General features: G+C 42.1%; 1 protein-coding gene across 7 annotated transcripts in view; it reads right to left on the bottom strand.

Moving 5' to 3' along the window:
• Window positions 1-20,693, bottom strand: part of GRID2 (glutamate ionotropic receptor delta type subunit 2) — a 792,384-nt gene that overhangs the window by 121,506 nt on the left and 650,185 nt on the right. For all 7 annotated transcript variants that reach the window (XR_014171606.1, XR_014171607.1, XM_081924868.1 and 4 more), the window contains exons 12-13: window positions 10,464-10,602; window positions 34-229 (exon numbers count right to left, since the gene is read on the bottom strand). Coding sequence is in view for 5 of the 7 variants with exons in the window: in XM_081924868.1 (XP_081780994.1) it covers window positions 34-229; window positions 10,464-10,602 (335 nt within the window). In the remaining 2 variants the exon portion in view is untranslated. The remainder of the gene's footprint in view (window positions 1-33; window positions 230-10,463; window positions 10,603-20,693) is intronic.

Below are 20,693 nucleotides of genomic sequence, written 5' to 3'. Positions count from 1 at the left end.
TTGTCAAGGAAAAAGGCCGGCTGCTGCCCTTACCTTTTGAATGCCTGCTTGGGATTCCTGCACGTTATTCTCTGACCCGTTACTTCGGTTAATCATCTGCCACAGTTTCGAATACATGTTGTTCTTCTCGAACGGATTCATCCCTTTCACCCGAACGTGCTCATAGACCGCGGAGTCCAGGACGGTGCCATAAGGAATATCAGTCTGCCTGGAGAGATCCTGGAGAGACCTTAAGTGTTGGTAAAGATAAGAAACACAAGAGACATGACTCCACATTTTCATGCTACAGGCAAGCAAAGGGCAACATGTATGATGAGACAGCTGTCAAGTCATTTTTATTTTATTCTTAAAAGTCAAAGCAAGGCTAAGAGAATTACCTTTATAGTTTAAACCACAAGGGAAGCTATAGAGGGGAAAGGAGAGGGAAGGAAAGATAATGGATTTTTAAAACAAGAAAGACCTGCACAAACCAGAGCAGTGTTAGCAAGCTTTATTTTAAAGGTCAAAACAAGGAGGGGAGGAAGCAGGTTTTTTATGGGGTAATTTATTTCATTTATATCCCACCACTGGGATTCATAGATTCCCCAAGGTGGTTCACAAGCATGGGGGGCGGGCAGGGATTGTTTATTTTTTATTATGTACTTTTCTGCTCTCATTTGTATCTTTATGTTGTGGATTGCCCTGTGATTTTCGGATGAAAGGCGGTATACAAATTTAATAAATAATAATAGCAATAATGATTAAACAACAATAAATGGTTTAAAACAGGAGTGGGAAACCTTTTTCAGACTGAGGGCCACATAGTGGCAGAGCTTTATGCTCTGGCCCTGGGGGGTGGAGAGCAGGTGGGGGCGGGGCTGGTGTGTGTCCTGGGGGGTGTGGAACCCCACCAGGATTGTGCTGCCGGGGGTGTCACGCTCCCCTCGCACTCCTCTTCCTCCACCAGTGGGGCTACAATCCCTTTTGGGAAAACTTCCAAGGGCCACATGTCATAAGTAGGTGGAGCCAGAGACAAAAGTGGGTGGAGCAACAAATTTAAATTTCAGTATTGCACAATAGGCTACTTTTGACTCTATCCTCCATTCAGGGAAGCAAGACGTATGATCAAAATTCAAAGACACATTCCAGCCAGGCAGAAACATTCAAGTAGGACATAAAGCCAATGGGTGTGTGTGGCTGGGGAGAGCTAAAAGTTCCCGATTAAGTTCTTTTAAAACTTAACAATCATAAAAATGTGTGTGTGTGTGTGTGTGTATGTATGTAAAATATCAAAGCACAGAACCAAGCTAGGACAAATTATTTATTTCTTATGTTTTGCAGCTTTTACGAAATTGTGCTTAAGGTAGCTGCAGCAAGAGAATGCAAAGTAAAATATGAAATAGCAATAAAAAAAACAACAATAATTTTCTCATTTTTTTGAATTTCACCCATACTTTCCAAACTGGAGGCAAGGCCTTTCTTCTCAGGCATGGATAAACTTCTCTGCCAAAACAGTCACCATCACAGACCAAGCACATGCTTTAGGACTTTAAAAGGTAAAGGTAAAGGTACCCCTGCCCGTACGGGCCAGTCTTGACAGACTCTGGGGTTGTGCGCCCATCTCACTTAAGAGGCCAGGGGCCAGCGCTGTCCGGAGACACTTCCGGGTCACGTGGCCAGTGTGACATCGCTGCTCTGGCGAGCCAGAGCTGCACACGGAAACGCCGTTTACCTTCCCGCTGGTAAGCGGTCCCTATTTATCTACTTGCACCCGGAGGTGCTTTCGAACTGCTAGGTTGGCAGGCGCTGGGACCGAGCAGCGGGAGCGCACCCCGCAGCAGGGATTCGAACCGCCGACCTTTCGATCGGCAAGTCCTAGGCGCTGAGGCTTTAACCCACAGCGCCACCTGTGTCCCTCTGCATAGTAAAATCCTAAAACACAAAAGTAGCACCCTGGCCATCCATCAAAGATCTTAGGAAACTCAACTATTATTAGAAATTTTGAAGTATTGTGATTACACTGTATTCTGAGATTTCAATATTCCCATGGTTCTGGCTGGTTGCAGGAGTGCATGAAAGATCGATGCACACCCATAGCAAGTAGGAAGCTGCCTTACACTGAGTTAGGTCCATCTAGCTCAGTATTGGTGCTGGAGAAGACTCTTGAGAGTCCCATGGACTGCAAGAAGATCAAAGCTATCCATTCTTAATGAAATCAGCCCTGAGTGCTCACTGGAAGGACAAATCCTGAAGCTGAGGCTCCAATACTTTCGCCGCCTCATGAGAAGAGAAGACTCCCTGGAAAAGACTCTGAGGTTGGGAGAAGGGGACGGCAGAGGACGAGATGGTTGGATGAGATGGTTCTCGAAGCTACCAGCATGAGTCTGACCAAACTGCAGGAGGCCGTGGAAGACAGGAGTGCCTGGTGTGCTCTGGTCCATGGGGTCATGAAGAGTTGGACACGACTAAATGACTAAACAACAACAACAACAGCTCAGTATTGTCTGCACCAACTGGCAGCAGCTTTCCAGAGTCCTGCCTGGAAACACCAGGGATGGATCTGGGGACCTTCTGCATGCAAAGCATGTACTCTGCCACTGAGTGATCACCCTGCCCAGGTTATATGCATGCCATTGCCCTACCTACAATCGCCTCTATTCATGGTAGGGATGGTTTGGCTCTAAGCTGAAGTTTACCTGACTCATTGCTTGATAGTATGAATGTCCATCTGTTTCAAGATGAAACAAAGGGTTTCCTTGTTACTGAGAGCTGAATCTTTAGGCCACGGTTCTCAAGTATGCAGGGAGCCTTCATACATACAAAAGTTATTCTTATCCCGTGAGGGGCTGGGAAAAGTCATGGAAGCTGAGGGGCTAAAAATTAAATGCACAGCCCCAAAGCCCTGCTTGTACAGTGGTACCTTGGGATGCGAATGGGATCTGTTTCGGAGCCCCGTTCGCATTCTGAATGGAAGGCAAGATGCGACGGTGCGTCTGCGCGTGCGCGGGTCGCGTTTCGCCACTACCGCGCATGCGCACGATGTCCTTTTGAGCAACTCAAACGCGCTCAACCTGAAGCACATTCAACTCAAGGTATGACTGTACTAGGGTTGCCACTTCACTCTGGAAACACTTGAAGAAGACTATTGTAAATAGAGGTAAATGACAATGTTATATATCTCGTGAAAAGATTGCCTTCCTTGCCAGGAACTGCATTTTTATAGGCAGAATGGTCTGTATGAGAACACATTTTACACAACTTAGCTGTTATGTATTATCTGTAATGGTGGAAAAGAATGGTTTTGCAACTCAGTAAGTATGGAGGAGAAAGACATTTACTGAATGCTGCTGTTTGTGAAGCTGGGTGCTACATCAAGAACTGTATATATTAAAAATGACAAAGAAATGAGACTTCTGTGATATTTGGATAGTAGTTTGACGGGAAAGTACTGCACCAGGAAAGCATAAGCTAAAATTCATATGACCCAAGACCTTTTGAGGAAACACCCAGAATTCAGCAGAAGAGTGGAGATAGCATCTATTGTCCCTGCTCCCAGACTTCCAGGCATCCAACAGAAAGTAGGAACAGAACCGCTTCATGTACCCATAGGGTCAGGGTCCGTCCAAGACATTTTGGCACCTGAGGTGAACCACAAAATGATGTGCCTTCTCCCCAACAGGGAAGAAGGGGGAAGTGAAGATCGACATCAGGAAAAGGCAAGGTAACAAATATCTATATTGGGCTCTGCTGCCTCTGTGGATCCTGTCGCCCGAGGCTGTTGCTTCACCTTGCCTCGTGCTGGGCAGGCCCTGTAGCTTTCTATGCAGTCAGTTCACTATTGGTAACCAGTCCTCCTGTGTTCACCTACCCATTGATGCAAGGATCTCTGTTATCCCTTCCATCTTCTCCTTTCCTGACTTTGAGGAAGGGTCAAGCAGGTTCATTCCTCAAAGTGAGGCATTTTGGGCACAGTGTCTAACCACAGTGGAGAAAGGCTATCAGTACAACCAAAATTCCTCACCCCTTTGCAAGGCATGCATTTGCCTAACCCAGGGCTAAACTTTCTTCAGAAATGCAGAAGAAAAAATCCCATTGCCTATGTTTTGATGAATTCTTTATGATTTAGACCCCCTATTCAACAAAATGGGGTTCTGACTTGCACTGTATTTTTCATAGAAAGATTTGATTTTAATGAACCGGGGCTTTCTCAACTTTTTGTTGTTTTGGCAGTCCTCTAACTTCTTCATCTTGCTCTCAGTGTGTTTTCTACCCAACCCCGTTGGTTTGTTTTTTATATGGACATATGCAAATTAGAATCCTTAAGTATATGGCTCTGAAATACCACCGGTTTCAAATCAGTTTCCTGATGGTCCCTGAAAGTCTGCAGACCTGACATATTTCCCTCTATTTACCCATCCTTGTGGACCACTTAACCATGCCTTTATTTTTTTAATGACATTCATTAGACTTCTGAAGGTCTACTGCAATCTAACACCTAGGAGCCATTAAGGCTTTGCTGGCACAAATTAGCTTCATGCAAGTGCACAAATCTAAGTGATGACACTTAAGGACAGATAAAGGGGCTAGATGTGTGCAGTCTTTTGAAAAGCTAACAGCAAATTACTAATGCCCATGTAGCATGTTGGAAAATGCTAACACAAACTTATAGAATGCCATTAGTTTCAAAGGACATAAGGTCTTCGGGTACAATCTGCTGGTCTGGTAAGTATACAATGGAACAGAGGAATGGTGGGAGGCCTCAGTTGGGGAACCCGCAAGGGATGAAGGCCCATCGTGGTGAGACAACGATGAGCGATCAGAGAGAGAAGAGGGAGCCTGGGAGAAGGAGGTGTTGGAATCTGAAGAGGTAACGGGGGTTAGTGAGCAGGGGGAGCAGAGAGCAGAGGTGGAAGCAGGAGAGGAGGGAGGCCAAGAGGCAGAGATGAGTCAGGCTAGTGAAGAAGTCAAGGTATCTCCCCCTCCTGCTGTGACAAGCTCCCCTCACCCCATGTCTCCCAGGACCAGAAGAGGTATGAAGAGGGAGAAGCAGAGACAGGCACGTCAGTGTAGTTTCAGACTGCCTGAGAATGCCCAGGGGGAGGAGGAGATTTAGGCAGCTGTGGGAAGATGTCTCCACAGCTGCCACATAGGAGCATGACCTACTGAGAAGGGCTGCTGTGCTCATTAGGCCTGGCATCCTTGAGCAGGCCTTGTTTCTAATAAAGAATTAACTTTATTAATTGTGATTTATTGCTGGCTGGCTCCCTGGCAATGGTTGAGTAATATAATATGACCATTTTCCACTGATATACACATGCCTGATCTGTGTGCAGAAGGGGATGCATCCTCTCCCCATTCCACAGCCCATCTGCTTTTTAAAAAGAACATAAGACTAAAAGAGCTGGCAGGATGCAGTGGACAGACAAGGGTTTCATTTCCCTGCTCAGCCACAAAACCCACAGAGTAACCTTTGACCAAGCACTCCTCTCAGATAAATGTTTGTCAAAGTGTTGTTGCATATATAAAACTGAACATTTTCATGTACGTTAGCTTAAGTGCTGGATGCAAACATAACATAAACATTGTATTCTAGGGCAGATTCTTCTGTGAGGAAATGTTAGAACATTTGGGGCTTTTTAGTTTATAAAAAAAAATGGTAAGGGGGATGGACATGATAAGAGATGCATAAGATTATGCATAAAGATTGGCAGATTCACGACAGATAAAGTACTTCTCCACACATAACATAGTACAACTATGGACAAGACATATCCACAAGACATAATATTGGATACCATCTTGGGTGTCTTTAAATGAGCATTAGACAAATGCATGAAATATAAGGCTATCAATGACTACTAGTCACAATTGCCATGGATTACAGTATGCCTCTGAATACTGCTTGCTGAGGAACATGATTGGGGAAAGTGCTGTGGTGCTCATGTTCTGCTTGACAACAGCTTGGCCACTTTGTGAACACCATGTGAACAAACCAGAATACTGGATTGGATGGGCCTTTGACTCTTCTTACGTTGCTGAAGGAAAAATGGTCAGCTGAATTCTGATGTAGGCATTTAATAATGCTGTGCTGGATCAGGGCATTCCAACAGACAGGGTCATTATGTACATGTGCATGCTGGACGTTGTGATGGTGTTTCTGATTGACTAGTATCACTAGAAACTAGATTTGTTAGCTCTCCCTCTTCAGGGCAGGCCCTATCCTTTGACAGAGTGAGGCAGCTGCCTCAAGTGGCAGCTACTGAGGGTCAGGGAGCAGTGCCAAGATGTTAAGAGCTGTGTGCACCACAGCTGTCAAATCTAGCCTGCTGGTGTCAGTTGTGCTGAAGTATACCTTCCCATTCCCACTAGCTGGCTTCTGTATGTGGAATGTGAGGAGGTACCATCTTGTTCTTTGCTTTTGGCAGCAAAATGTCTTGAGCTGTCCCTGCTCCCCTCCCTTGATGCTGTCAGTGTTCCAGACAGCACTGTGCACATTCGTGTTCCTGTAAATGAGGTTTAATGTTTCAGTTTGTCAAAGCTTTGAAACAATGTGATGAAGGTTGCTGTAAAAATGTAAGACACCGCCATTTCTAATTTCAAGTCACCACCACTTCTCTTAATAACCTTCTGCATCTCTTGACAGCACGCTCCGCAACATCACATCGTATATTGTAATATCCTGCAATTGTAAGGGTACTTGCTGTGCGCATTATGGGAATGGGGTAGGAGGAAGCAGTTCCTAAGTCCCCGGTTTCTAATGAGAACACCTTGCAAATTTTAATCAGTTGCTTACAGGACTCAGTGTGGCTATATAATTCCCCAACATAACAGCCAGCGCGGCAATTTCCCCTACATGTATTGCTGTTAGTATAAATGATAGGTGCAACAGATGCTGTAGAACAGTCTGTTGGGAAACAGCAGTGGGGAAAAATATTTTCCCTGCAAATCTTAAAACTCTAGGAGTTATTCTTTCGTCTCTCAAAAGGCAGACCAACGCAGTGCCATAAATGAGTTTCCTTTCCCAACAGCTTGATAGAGAGACAATAAGAGAATGAGTTAAAGGAAGTATGATTATAAAGAGAAAGGTTACGATACAGAGGAGAAAACCCTCCAACAAACTCCATTTAGAGGGAAGACAGTAGCTCAATGGGAGAACGCATCCTTTACCTGCAGAATGTCCCATGTTCAACCCCAGACTCTCCAGTTAAAGGGATCACGGAACAGGTGATGGGACAGGTGTCTGCCTGATATAAGGCATAGTCAACGTGATGCTCTCCTGATGACTACAACTCCCATCATACCTGACCCAAAGCTATGCTAGTTTGGGCTGATGGAAGTTATAGTCCTACAACATCTGGAGGGCACCAAGTTGGCTATGGTTGCTCTACAGAGATGTTGATGGTCAGAGTAGAAATACTAGGCTGTGGACAAATAGCATGACCACAGCACCTGTACTTGCATTCCTATACCCAGCTTTCATTGTGATCCTTACTGACTATGCTATTTTGTCAACACAAATTCAGAATTTCCAATAGGTCAGCACAAGCAGAAGGCAAAGCTTGTGTTGGGATTGGGAACACTGAAAAGAGCACACCTAGTCCCAGCAGTAAAAGGCACTTATATTATTATTGCACACTACTTAGCAACTATGCTATTAAGCAGTATATAAACTGTTAAGCAGACAAAAAAAACCCCTCTTCACTTCCCCAAAGTTACAGTTCCAAGGACAGTCTGACTGATTACTAAGTCAGTTTATGTCTGTGGCATTGCAGTGTGTTGGCTTGGTGAGGCACATGAAATTCTAATGCAAACAGGTCAAATGTAGTGATTCAAATTAATTTGCCTCTGTCTCAGTTGTCATGTTCAGGATGTTGCTTTACCTTAAATGGTGCCAACCACAGTTTTGTGTTGCAGTAGCCAGGATCAGAACACTGGGTTTTTATCAACTCCCCATATTTAGGTATTTTTTTTAAAAAAAAAACCCCCACACAAAACCACAACAATGAAAAACAACTAATTTCGGCCCTGACATTTTGTAATTCCTCAGCAACACTCTTTTCAGAATTGGAAGGTATTGATTACACAGGAGTTGCAAACTAGAAAACAGATTTTTATGATTCCACACGGCAAACAGCAACATGTCTGCTGAGCATGAGGCTGCTATTAGAACTGTCTTGTAAGCTGTCTGTGCAGGAGCAATTAGTCACTAAATAATGAGGCCAAACATCTTATTGCTTATTCTGAAGCACACACTTATTTATTACTCTAATTCAGATAAAGCTTTGCCCATGGAGCGCTCTCTCTCTCTCTCTCTCTCTCTCTCTCTCTCAAGTTATAAGGAATAAAGGAGACAGGGCAGAGGAAAGCAAATGATCTGATGCTCTGCAAAGGCAGGCATATTGGAAAGTACCACTGGTGTTATCTCAGTTGTTTATAGGTAGGTCTGGATGGATCAGGTTAATCCCACCCCAAAACAACACCAACACTACATAACCTGGCAAACTGGAGAAAACACAGCATTCTCCCTTTCTTTGAAAAGAAACATTTCTTGGATTTAAGCATCAATGGCCCTCTCCAACAGCAACACTGTAGATTGCTTTCCTCAGCCTTCCTTATGAGGGATTCTCAGTTTGATCTCAATTATGGCATGAAAAAATGAAATGGAAAAGGAACTGCAGTATCATTCTTCACACATGTGTACCACAGCACGTTTTTATACTATAGATTATTCTGTCATTATCATTATTATTATCCTTATTTTATAGGGAATGCAAGTATTATACTCTCTTTTTTTACCTCTCAGGAAGCTCAGTTGACAGGCCCCTGTGTCAGAAGAATGCATGAGGGCAGATTGTAGTTTCCAATTCCACCACTCAGCAGTGGTATCCACTTGCTGACTGTATCTTTGGAACGAATCAGAATGGGCTCTAGGTGTGTATCAATATAGGCACACAGCGCTCCTCCACTTGAGGGTATGGGAACATTTCTACTCTTCCTCTTTGCTCCCTTTTGTCTCTGCTAATTGCTCTGCCTGAGGCTTCACATGCAGCAGAAAGTGGTGCAAAAGAGATGGTAATAATAATAAATATCCACAACTGAAAATAATGAATAGTTGGAATTTGAAGGTGACCAATAACCACTATTGGAAAGCGACTGATGGAAACCAACCAATTAGTACAGTTGAAATTTATCAATAGCCACCATTTTGTTTTTAATATTGCGAGGGGGGACGGACTAAAATGAAAGTTTTTTTTTAAAAAAATCTGTTATTATCCATTAACCTAATAAATGCCAAGACCCTAACAGAAGTAAAACTTTGAGACTCCAGGATAATATCAAATGGTTATGCCGGGACAACCCCTTAAGAATAAGCAGGTAATCCAAGCTTGTATCTCTACACATTAATTCTGGACTGTGGGTAACACTCAACCTTTGAGTGATTGTGCTGGAATGGAAAAAGAACAAGGTATTAAAAAAGAAAAGAAAAAAGAACCCAAGCCTTAAGAACATCACTGGAGGTCTTGTGCTCTAGCCTGTTTTAGCAGATACTGAATTTGTGAGTAAAAGGCAGGGCCAACCCACCCATGGGGCCAGATGAGACAACCACTTCAGATGGCAAAGTCCACAGAGACAGCAGTTCCCAATGTCAATCTTTATTCCCCACCTGTTCATGACATAGAGCTTCACTCATCCCTTCGTCCTTGGCAGGGAGGGATATTTTTTGGTTGATCTCGGGCGCCAAAATGCCTTGAGCCAGCCCTGGTAAAAAGAGCCACATTTTCTCAGTGGTGGCACATAGGCTGTGGAATTCATTGCCTAGGATGATGTGATGTGTTAGCCTCCCAATTTTGAAGGTCTCTCCCCCCCCCCCGGCATTTCTTAACTGATTGTGCAGTTTTTATAGACCACCTGTTTTTAATCGGTTGCACGGCTGCTATCTTTTATTTGCTTTAGTGCATTTTTATTGTCCTATTTGTATGTAATCTGCTTTAGGAGCTAGTGTTAAAAGCAGGATATAAATAACTGGGGGGGGGTAGTTTTACTAGGGCGCAATGACTGGTACACAGGGAAGAACATGAAAATGAAATGGTAGCCTTGATTGGGTGGGGAAGTAAAAAACAAGAACATTGTTAGGAACAGTACTGGAGGAGATGTACACAGTGGGTGGGTTGTGTCTGGTAGGGTGGTATGTAGGGAGACCAACAGTAGGTGGAGCCAGAGCAAATGATGGATGCAGCCACAGCCAACGATAGGCTAGTTTTGCCCCCATCCTCCTCCCTGCTGAGTTCTACAGGGGGAAATTGGGACCAAGGAGGAAACTGACAAGTAGGAATGAAGAGGTGAGGGATGGGTAAGGCCAGGATGAGGCTGGTGGGGCATTGCTGCATTTGCCCAAAAATATGCCTTGCTGTATTATGGATAATTGCAATACTGGGGGACATATAACCCCTTCCCTCTCCCTTTTGGAACTTGCAGTAACTTACTGGATGGAGTTCTCAATACGAGTGATGGTAAGAAAGGCCGCTAGGTTTGCTGTGTAGGACGAGATGACAATCAAGGCAAAGAGCCACCAGGCACCCATCATCATCCGAGTTGCCAGGGTTGTATAGGGAACCTCTCCTCCTGTGGAGTAGGAAATAGAGAGCAAGAAGACTTAATTGCAGCTTCCTTGTCATTTTATTTATTTAGCAAGTTTTATATACCTTTTAGTTTAAAAAAAACCCTTATAAGTGGTTAACGTTAACATAGAACAAAATATTTATTAACGATCTGAAATTAACAGACAGCAACTGACAGCAATTAGCAGACACAAAAATTATCAAAATATAGATATGCATAATAAAATTATGTATCTCTGCAGGCTTGCCTAAACAATCTTTTTTATTATTTTTTAGCAGATGTCACAAACAGTACGTTGAAGGCACCAGCCTCATATTAATTGACAGGGAGTTCCAAAGAATAGGGGCTTCCACAGTAAAATATAGATTCCTCACAAGTGTGGAACAAGCATTATGTGGCACTTGTAAAATGCTGGTTCTGCAGATCAAAGCAGTGGAGAGGGCACATATGGGGCAAGGTGATCCTTCAAGTAAACTGGTCCCAAACTTCCTTATTCTAAGATCACAGCTCTACTGGTACCAATAGGATTATTCACTAGAGTAAAATGCACTAGGTTGGAGACTGTAATTGAGGCCTGCAAAGTGAAGACCATTAAAAGCATAAAGGGAGAGGGTTTGTCCGCACAACTGAGTTCTACAATGAGTTCATTCAGCAGTATATATATGTATGAAATATAGATCTATATTAGATAGATAGCTATAGATGAGAAAAAGGAGATTTTGTGAACTCTGAACAAAAGCAGCATACTTAAACACTTGAAACATTTCTACCTCATATATATGATCTTAATCAATGACCTTACTTAAACTCTTACAGTGCTTTGGAACTTATTATTGGTATGCATTGGATCAATGGCAGGTTGTCAGTGGACTAGGGCAGGCATGTCCAACTTCATGCAATCTACTCCCATGGTAAATTGTTTTTGGCAGTGATCTACCCATTGGATTGGATTGACCAAATTGATGAGCTTTTTTTGGGAGGGATCAGCCAAAGTTGTTTGGGAGGGGGAGGCTATCAGGGTGTCTGCGATCAAACAGGGACACTCCACGATCAACCGGTGAGTCACAATCAACCTGTTGTACATCCCTGGACTAGGGGGACTAGGCTAGTCTCCTAAACGTTCCCTGTAAATTAGAGTATTAAAGTATTAAAGCCTGGAGCCTCCTTCCCAAAGTCCAGGAAGCTTCTGCCCTGCTTGGAGAGGGAGGCATGATGCTCCCTCCTATGACATCAGGATGTCACAACGTCACATACACAACGTCTCCCCACCAATCACCCTCGCAAGATGGCACCTGTGGCTCCACCTGTTCCCCTATTTCACCGCACACCACTGCATTGGACGAATCCTGAACTGAAGTGGGGAACTTCAGAGAGATTCAGGGCTTTTCAGAGCAAAAGCAGGATCTCTCTAAAGCGCCCCAATCCAAAGGAGCTTAAGTGAATCCTTTTTTTTAAACCACATCAAGACTGTAAAGCTGCCCTTGTAAGAAAGCTGCAACGTTCTCCTTCTGAAAATTCGCAGGATTCATCTCTTTAGAATGGGCAAGCATGCCTGCAAATTTAATCAAATACTGTCAAGACAATAGTAATAGTAACAACAACAACAATAAAAATAATACTTACGGTTTATTTATAGAACAGTGTTTGGGTAGGCACTTTGAAGTCTGGTTTTATTTATTAAAAAAAGTAAAGGTGATTTTCTATAACTTTTTATGTTTTTGCTAGAACCGGATGAACTGTGCATGCTTGGGAGGTCCTTCTGAGGGGCTGATTCCTGACAAATGTCAGAAGGATAGCTGCAGTGGTTTTTCCTGATGCTTACGAACCAAAGGATGTGTCTAACATGGAAGGCCTCACTATTTATAAATTAATCACTGGGTTTTACACCCATATCAAGCGTGCCCCCACCCCGTTCTATCATTATTCTGAATTTCTAAAGCTAGCAATTATCACTCTTGATAACTGTTTTATCAGGTAGGAGTACACTGAGAAAAAGATGGAATTGCCTTTAGAAAAGTTCAGAGAGAGCCAAGGTGCTTGTTCTTTCTTTAGAAATAAAATGTGGGGAAATCTGAGTTAATTATAAACGTTGCCTGGATCTTTTGTCTTTAAAAATAAAACCATCTAAGTAAATAAGATCAATGCTGGTCTCTCATGTAGCCAGAAATACATTTCCACCTACTTCTTAAACTGTATCATTATCAGAAATTAGAATCTCCTCATTCTATCTAGAGATGCTAATTCAATATTAAGACTTTGGGAAGATGAAATGTTTAAGTGTAACTTGTAGAAACCTCATGTCATAGCTATAAATGAAATATTTTAATGGGTTATTTTCATTTTACAGGGTTTTTAAGGTAATGCTTTTTGGATGGTTTCAATCAAAAACCAAATTACAATCAAATGGAACTTTTTAGACAGGCAGACTAAATGAGCCCAATAGGACTGATTGTCCCTTTAACCTTCCAGTGTCAATCTCTGTAGTTTGCTGTGAATTAAATTGAAACAGGCGGGGTGGTGAAGGGGAAACCTGCAATTTCTCAAGAACATTTGTGTTCTCATTTTTCAAACTCATGAATAAAACTAAGTGCCATTTCCCACTGTTTTTAATTGAGGTGAATTTGCAGGAAGAAGAGGAACAACTGAAAGTCAACCTCATGTCTTTCATTCATAGATGAAGTTCTCCTGTAAGGAATTCATTCAAGGAAAGGAAGGGGGAAGAGCTGGCTCTATCATTGTAGGTTTTCTGTCCCACACAAGCTAAGTGTAGATATGTGTTGGCTCCAGACTTATAATGCAGTCCTACTCAGACCCTTTGGCTTTAATGGGACTTACCGTATTTTTTGCTCTATAAGACTCACTTTTTTCCTCCTAAAAAGTAAGGGAAAATGTGTATGCGTCTTATGGAGCGAATGCAGGCTGCACAGCTATTCCAGAAGCCAGAACAGCAAGAGGGATCGCTGCTTTCGCTGTGCAGCGATCCCTCTTGTTGGTCTAGCTTCTGAGATTCAGAATATTTTTTTTCTTGTTTTCCTCCTCCAAAAACTAGGTGCGTCTTATGGTCTGGTGCGTCTTATAGAGCGAAAAATATGGGTAATCTCAGGTAGCTACTGTGTATAGATTTGCTGCAGTCTTGGTCTTACTTAGAGTCAACCCATCAGAATCAATGGGACCTAAACTAGGGATGATTAAATTATGTCTCATTGTTTTCAATAGGCCTGCTCCAAACATGCTTTGGTCTGGAACTAGCCTCAGAGTTTCCAGTTTGCTAATGCCCTTGGACATTATGATGTCTTTCTTTGGAAGGTAGTGCCTGCTCATAAAAACAGTGAGTGTGTTGCAGATCTTTAACTTCCACAGGAAAACAAAGTGGGTGTGGTATTTATTTGGTTCGTAAATTCCTATACCACCCATCAATACAAGACTCTTTGGTCAGCGCACATATTAAAACAATAAAACACCTTTGCAAAACACAGTAACAGCAAAGGAATACTCATATAGATCAATACAACCCAGCAGAACAGGTAAAATCATAATTTCATTCCAGAGATAACACATGTTGAATACCTGGGCAAATAACTCTTTTTTTTTGAAAAGCTCTCAGCTGGCACCAAACAGTTATCAGTGTTGATGCCTAGCAAGGTCACCAAGGAGAACATTCCATAAAACTGGCACAAAAACCAGAGAAGCTTCTCTGATTATTACCTGTCTAATTCAGATCAGGTGTGGTGGGAAACAGGACCCAGAAGACAGCCATTTGCTCCTGCCAAATGTTCAATTAGTGCACAAAAGATAAATACCCATATCTCGCTGAAACAACTAACATAACTGAAAGAAAAAATAATAATTCTTGTTCCCCCCTCCCAGAGTTGTCATATATGTTTCTAATATAATTTGATTTATTCTTAATTTTGGAACTAGAGATAAGGAAGGCAAATAGTATTAGCCAGGGATAAGCAGGAAAATGAAACAGATGAAATTCTACAGAAAGATTCAAGCTGAGGTTACGCCAGGCTAAGATTTTAATCAAGTGGAATATTCACAAGTAATACCAGACCCAGTCAGAGGAGTTTTTTATATCAGACACGCATATGTTTTGCATGGAAGAGGTCCTCAGTTTAATCCCTCCTATCTTTAGTTAAAATTATCTCATGCAACAGGGCTAGGAAAGATCTCTTGAAAGAGCATTCCACTGGGCTGGGCCAATGATACTAATGGCTTCATGTTGTGCCAGTGTCAAATGAGCCTCAACAACTCAGGAGTTGGGATATAAGATTTCAGACAGTCCCTAAAATATCCTGGGACTAAGTTGTGCAGGGCTTAGTAGTTAATGCAAAGACCTTGAACTCAGCTTGGTAACAAATGGGCAGCCAGTGCAGATGTTTGAACAATGATGCCACATGTTGCCAGCTATGTGTCCCCATCAACAGTCTGGCTACCACATTCTGCACCTGCTGGAGCTTCCCAACCAAGCCCACAAGCAGCCCCACAAAGGGTGCATTGCAATAATCCAGTATCAAGGCTACCAAGAAGCAGCTTCATATGTTCATCCTTCTCGCTTTTCAGGAGTAGTTTGCTAGTTGCGTCAGCCCAATGGAAGTTGTTAGTTCAGAATGCCCTTGTCTTCATGGGTACACAGGTGTTTACTTCTAAACGCTTAATTACTGTTGGCCTTTCAAACTATTGAGCTAGATGCAGCCATCTTGCTTCAATAAGATGTCATTTGTGATATTAATTTGCTTTCCAGAGGAGATGAAATGCCAGAATCTGTAAACAAGGCCAAAAACTGATTTGATCATGATATGTCTTTTTTTAATCAGTCCAAAAGCTAAGGTATAATCAGAACCAGCTAAACAGAATGATAATAAGCCATAGGGGTGTGTCTGCTTAACAAGCCTTTATCACAATATAGGAAAATTGAGCCATAGTTTGTTAAAAGCTGTGGGAATCTTGAATTCCAGTTTCTGACATGACGCAGATGTGAGGTAGTCATTACTGTCCTCTACAACAGTGTTTCCCAACCTTGGGCCTCCAGCTGTTTTTGAACTACAATTCCCATCATCCCTGACCACTGCTCTTGCTAGCTAGGGATGATGGGAGTTGTAGGCCAAAAACAGCTGGAGGCCCAAGGTTGGGAAACACTGCTCTACAAGATTCCTGGGAAAGAAAGTCTGAGCTTGAGCAGCATGGAGATAGCAGAGGTGGCCAACCTGTGGCTTCCAGATGTTGTTGGATTCCGACTCCTCACAGATGACCCCATTCCTGCCCTAACATGAGCCTTTTTCCAGGCTTCTATCGGTTATTTCCCTTCACTCATTATCTTTCCAATGTGCAATAGGTTCCAATAAATAGCAATAGGTAGCTTGAGATACAGTAACTGGCCCAAAGCCACCTAGTGAGTTTCATGGGTAAGTGGAGCTTTAGGAAAACAGGAAGCTGCCTTATACTAGGTCAGACATCTTGCCCGTCTAGTCCACTATAATTTACTCTGACTGTTGCTTTCCATTTCTCAGACAAAGAGGGTCCCTCCTCTCCATAACCTGTATGTTGCCAGAGATTGAACATGGGACTTACTACACACGAAACATGAGTTCTTCCACTGAGATATGGTCCCTTTTCCAAGGTCTCCCCAGTCCAGCGCTCTATCCGCTATACCACATTGAGGGAGGTATTCAACTTCATACTTTTTTGATGGTTCCGTTATCACAAGCATTTCTGTTTGCCAGATGGAATGCCCCCCACCACACTGTTCTTTGGGTTCTCCTGACACAGAACAGATTTGGGAGAGGTGCAGGGGACACATAGCGAGGAGAGATGGAAAGTCCCACTGGGCTACCAGGATCCTTTGCGTTGGCTTTCACTAGTTGAATTTAGCCCTGACTTTTGAAGTCCCTCATGGTCATGAGCTACCAAGAGGATGGATGGGTAATATGTGCTTGGGTATTCTACTCTGATCCATCTGTACAACGGCCCTGCTCTCTCAATGTCTACTTTTTATCCAGTTTTGCAAGGCAGGACTATTATTTCCTAAGAAAACTCACAAGATTCCATTCCTGAAACAGAGTTCTGCAAGTCCATTTATCTAACTAGCAATTTGGTGGAGAAATATATGCCTTGAAAATTCCACATTTGTTTCTTATTAGTATTATCCTTTAACATTTTCTCCACTTAGGCTGCAGAATATTGCAGTTTTCACCAACCCACCCAATTTTCGTTTCTGTTCATGTTACTAGCAGGAAGATAATGAGAACACCAATTATTTCTGTAGGATAATCTACACTGAAACAAATTTACAGAATGTAGACAAGTGTTGCAGTTCTTTTTTAAAAAGCCCCCCCCCCAAGCTTGATCTTTGCATGCTTTAAAAACAACAACAGATAATGAGCCTCAGGGGCTGACATTTCATTTTTCATCATGGATGAACATTAGCAAAAAGGAAGGGGAGGAAGAAGATTAGGGGAGCAAAAGATGACTCGTTGCATTCTCCTGCAATAATAGAAGTAATATTAATTAGTACTTTTCTCATCTGAGTCTAGTTCCTACACCTGTTAATTATTCACTTTTGAGTAAAATCCCTTGATTTCTGCAGTAGCCTGCAGCGTGACCTTAGCAATTATGTGTGCAAATCTTATATGTGAAATGGTTGAGAATCCACAAAATGTGAACTATCTGTCAAACTCTGAGAAATCATTGTCTCTGCAGCTGACATACTATGGGTAACATCTTTCCGAGTGTTCCTGGAGAAAGTAGTGGCATCAAATAACCACAAAAAGAAACCTTAAGGGCAATCCAATCCTGTAATGTAGGACAGTCCCACTCATTAGTCAATGGCATAGTGCAATGCAATGCAGCCTTCAGAGGGAGGTGAACTGCAGAAAAATCCTTCTGGAGCAAACAAGTCATATTAGTACTTGCAAACTATCCAAGACTTAGCCCATAATAACATTTTTTTACATTATAGGACCCTGGACTGCCTCTGGGACAGTGCCAGATTTATGTATAAGCTAAACAAGCTATAGCTTAGGGCCCCACTCTCTTGGGGGCCCCAAAAAAAATTAAAGGAAAAAACACCTGGATGTACATTTCCAAAATATAAGATAAAAAACAAATAAAATGGCTTTAGATACCTATTAGGTCCATAAATTACTATATAGCATATATTCAACACAAAAACAGTGGCAATTTGTTGTTGACAAAGGACAGCTGGACATATAAAGGGCCCCACTACCTTCAGTAGCTTTGGGCCTCATCAAATCTAAATCCAGCCCTGCTCTGGGAGTACGCATGTATGACACTACACAAATCATGTGTGTACAATGTGCAACTTGTACATTATGTGTATAAAAGAACAGGCAATTTAAGGATAGGGAGATTTTAGGTAGGGTTCTCTCACAACTCTACCTAGAGATACTGGGGATTGAACCTGGGTCCTGCATACAAAGCACATGCTCTATCACTGAACTATGGTGCTTCCAGACTAAATGCTCCCCATCTGTGGTTCCATGTGGCTTTTATTAGATTAATGTGGGGAAACATCTTCTGAGTACTTGAAGCAAAATTTTCATTTGTATGAATCTGTCTGTATACAAGGTTTCTCTGTAGAGATGTTGCAAAGCGTACTTAACTCCTTTATTTGTACAAATGAAGTGCCAGATAATATGGAACTGCGAATTTGCTAAAAACAACACAAGAAATCTACCTCAACTTCTGACATCCTTCTTAGCTGTCTTTGCATTGATCCCAACTCTCACTTGCAAGTAGCTTAGTGATCACCCAAGAGTGTTTTCTGTAACACGATAAACTAGGTCCAAAGCTGTTATGTGGGAATTACTAAATAAAGATGCATATTGATGTGTTTAGAGAATGTATTATTGAACTAAACCTCAAGGGGTTGGAGCTACTCGCCTATCAGGAAACATTCAGGGCTTTTTAGTTTAGAGAAAAGGAGATACATGATGAAAGTGTCTAAAATATGCATGGTATGGAGAAAGGGAAAGATAAAATGCTTTTCTTTCCCCTCCTATAATTCTATAACTCGGGGCCATACAACGAAGCCAAATGTTGGAAGGGTTGGGGAAGACAAAAGGAAGTACGTCTTCACAAAATGCATAGTTAAACTGCAGAGTTTGCTGTCACCAGATGTAGCGATGTCCACCAACTGGGCTTTAAAAGAAGATTAGACAAATTTATAGAGAATAAGACAGATTGAGGACCACCTCAAAATGACTCAACACAATAGGGAAATTTAAAGGTGAGTTTATACAGCGTGGAACTTGGAAGGACTGGGTACCTTGTAAAGATTCATAATCTAATTAATATTTTTACAGTGCTTGGAAATCATGTTTAAGGGCAACACCCCAAGACAGCCCTTTGTGGGGAAACCTAAAACAACCTCAAAGGAGGTGGAGCTGCCAGTGAAAAGCAGGTGTTGAACCTTTAGTTTGATGGATGATAGGTCCTCTATTCTTTTTGTGGACTTAGGCTACAGATGAGAGTTGCCCATCATACAGGCTGCAATCCTAACCTAATTTACCTGGAAGTAAATCCCAATGCATTCAACAGAATTCAATTCTGAGTAAACATGGTTAGCATTGTGCTATTAGCTATTTTGTACCATCACACCCTGGACCACCTTGCCAAGTTGCACTGAAAAAGCTAATCGAATGCCTCCTGCATTTGGAAATTAATCTCTCTGCCAAAGTGCATTGGACAAGGTCTCACTCTATGTGGGTTTTCTTCTCAGTCTTCTTTGTTAGAAGATTTGGCCTCCTTGCATATTTATGCGCCAAAGTGTATAAGCTTAAATGGCTAGATGTCACAAGTTTTATCATGTTGAAAACTACCTTTTGGTTGTACATATTTTTGTATAGGTCAAATTAACCTCATGATATCAGCCATTGTAACAATTTAAATGGGACCTGGGCCTGCAAATGTTGGGATATGCATAATATTTGCGAGTTTGCAGCACTGGATTTCCACAACATGCTCTGCTGTTAATTCAAAACTGATCAAGCTACATGAATGAGCTTTTAAGGCATGAGCAGAATGTGTGAAATAATATTTCTTTTATAATATCCAGTACAAATGAGCTTAGCCAGCTGCTGATCTCTTTAGGCAACTATCTTTCACTCAGCCTTACAAGCCTTCATATGAAACATTCTTTTCCTTTATTCTGTGCCTGATTAGCAGGGGTAGGGAGAGGAATGTAGAGAGAGAGAAAAAATAGTGTTTTTTTCTGTGAGTGTCTAGGGAGAAAGAATAGAAAATTCAGGAGCTTTCATAAGTCTAGTTTAGACAGGAACTCAGGTCACTGATTAAAAAGAGTAGAATAAAATGAAATAAAATGAGAACAGAGTAATAATAAAAACAGTTACCCAACTTCCTGTACTCGGTGACTTTTAGATAAAACCAATGCATTTAAATATATATTGAAATCATAAAATAGAGGTCTAACAAGTTCACTCCATAAGCATCAGGATCCACTGTGATAACGGGAAAGTCTAACCTCTTTCTAACTGAGCTGAGATTCCAATTTTCTGCATCGCTACCGGTGATAACACTGCACAAACAGTATTCAATCATTAAATTAATTCCCATTAAATCAACATCCTTAAAGATCAAACAGTCCTTTAATAATAACCTGATTAAAGCAATGTTAGCATAATGCATTAGCAATGCTGTATTTATATCTTCCCAACACAGATGCAACATATGGACAAATTTCTTACGGATGAAAAATTGATACAGTAGCTCTCTTAAGTATAAACACAATAAACACATAGGAGGGAGTCAGGATCGTGTTTGATGGTCCCACCTGGTCTCTATGCATTTGTCCACACTTATGAGCAGGCCAAAGGGACGCTCTGGCGTGAAGGTAAACGGTGTTTCTGTGCGCTGCTCTGGTTTCACCAGAAGCGGCTTAGTCATGCTGGCCACATAACCAGCAAAAACTGTCTGCGGACAAATGCCAGCTCCCTTGGCCAGTAAAGCGAGATGAGTGCCGCAACCCCAAAGTCGTTCGCGACTGGACTTAACTGTCAGGAGTCCTTTACCTTTACCTTTACCCATGAACAGGACTGCATGTAAATGCACCT

Source organism: Podarcis melisellensis (genome assembly GCF_964234715.1).
Source record: "Podarcis melisellensis genome assembly, chromosome: 9".
In the NCBI taxonomy this organism is placed as follows: domain Eukaryota; kingdom Metazoa; phylum Chordata; class Lepidosauria; order Squamata; family Lacertidae; genus Podarcis; species Podarcis melisellensis.
This window is presented reverse-complemented; position numbering and strand designations above follow the sequence as displayed.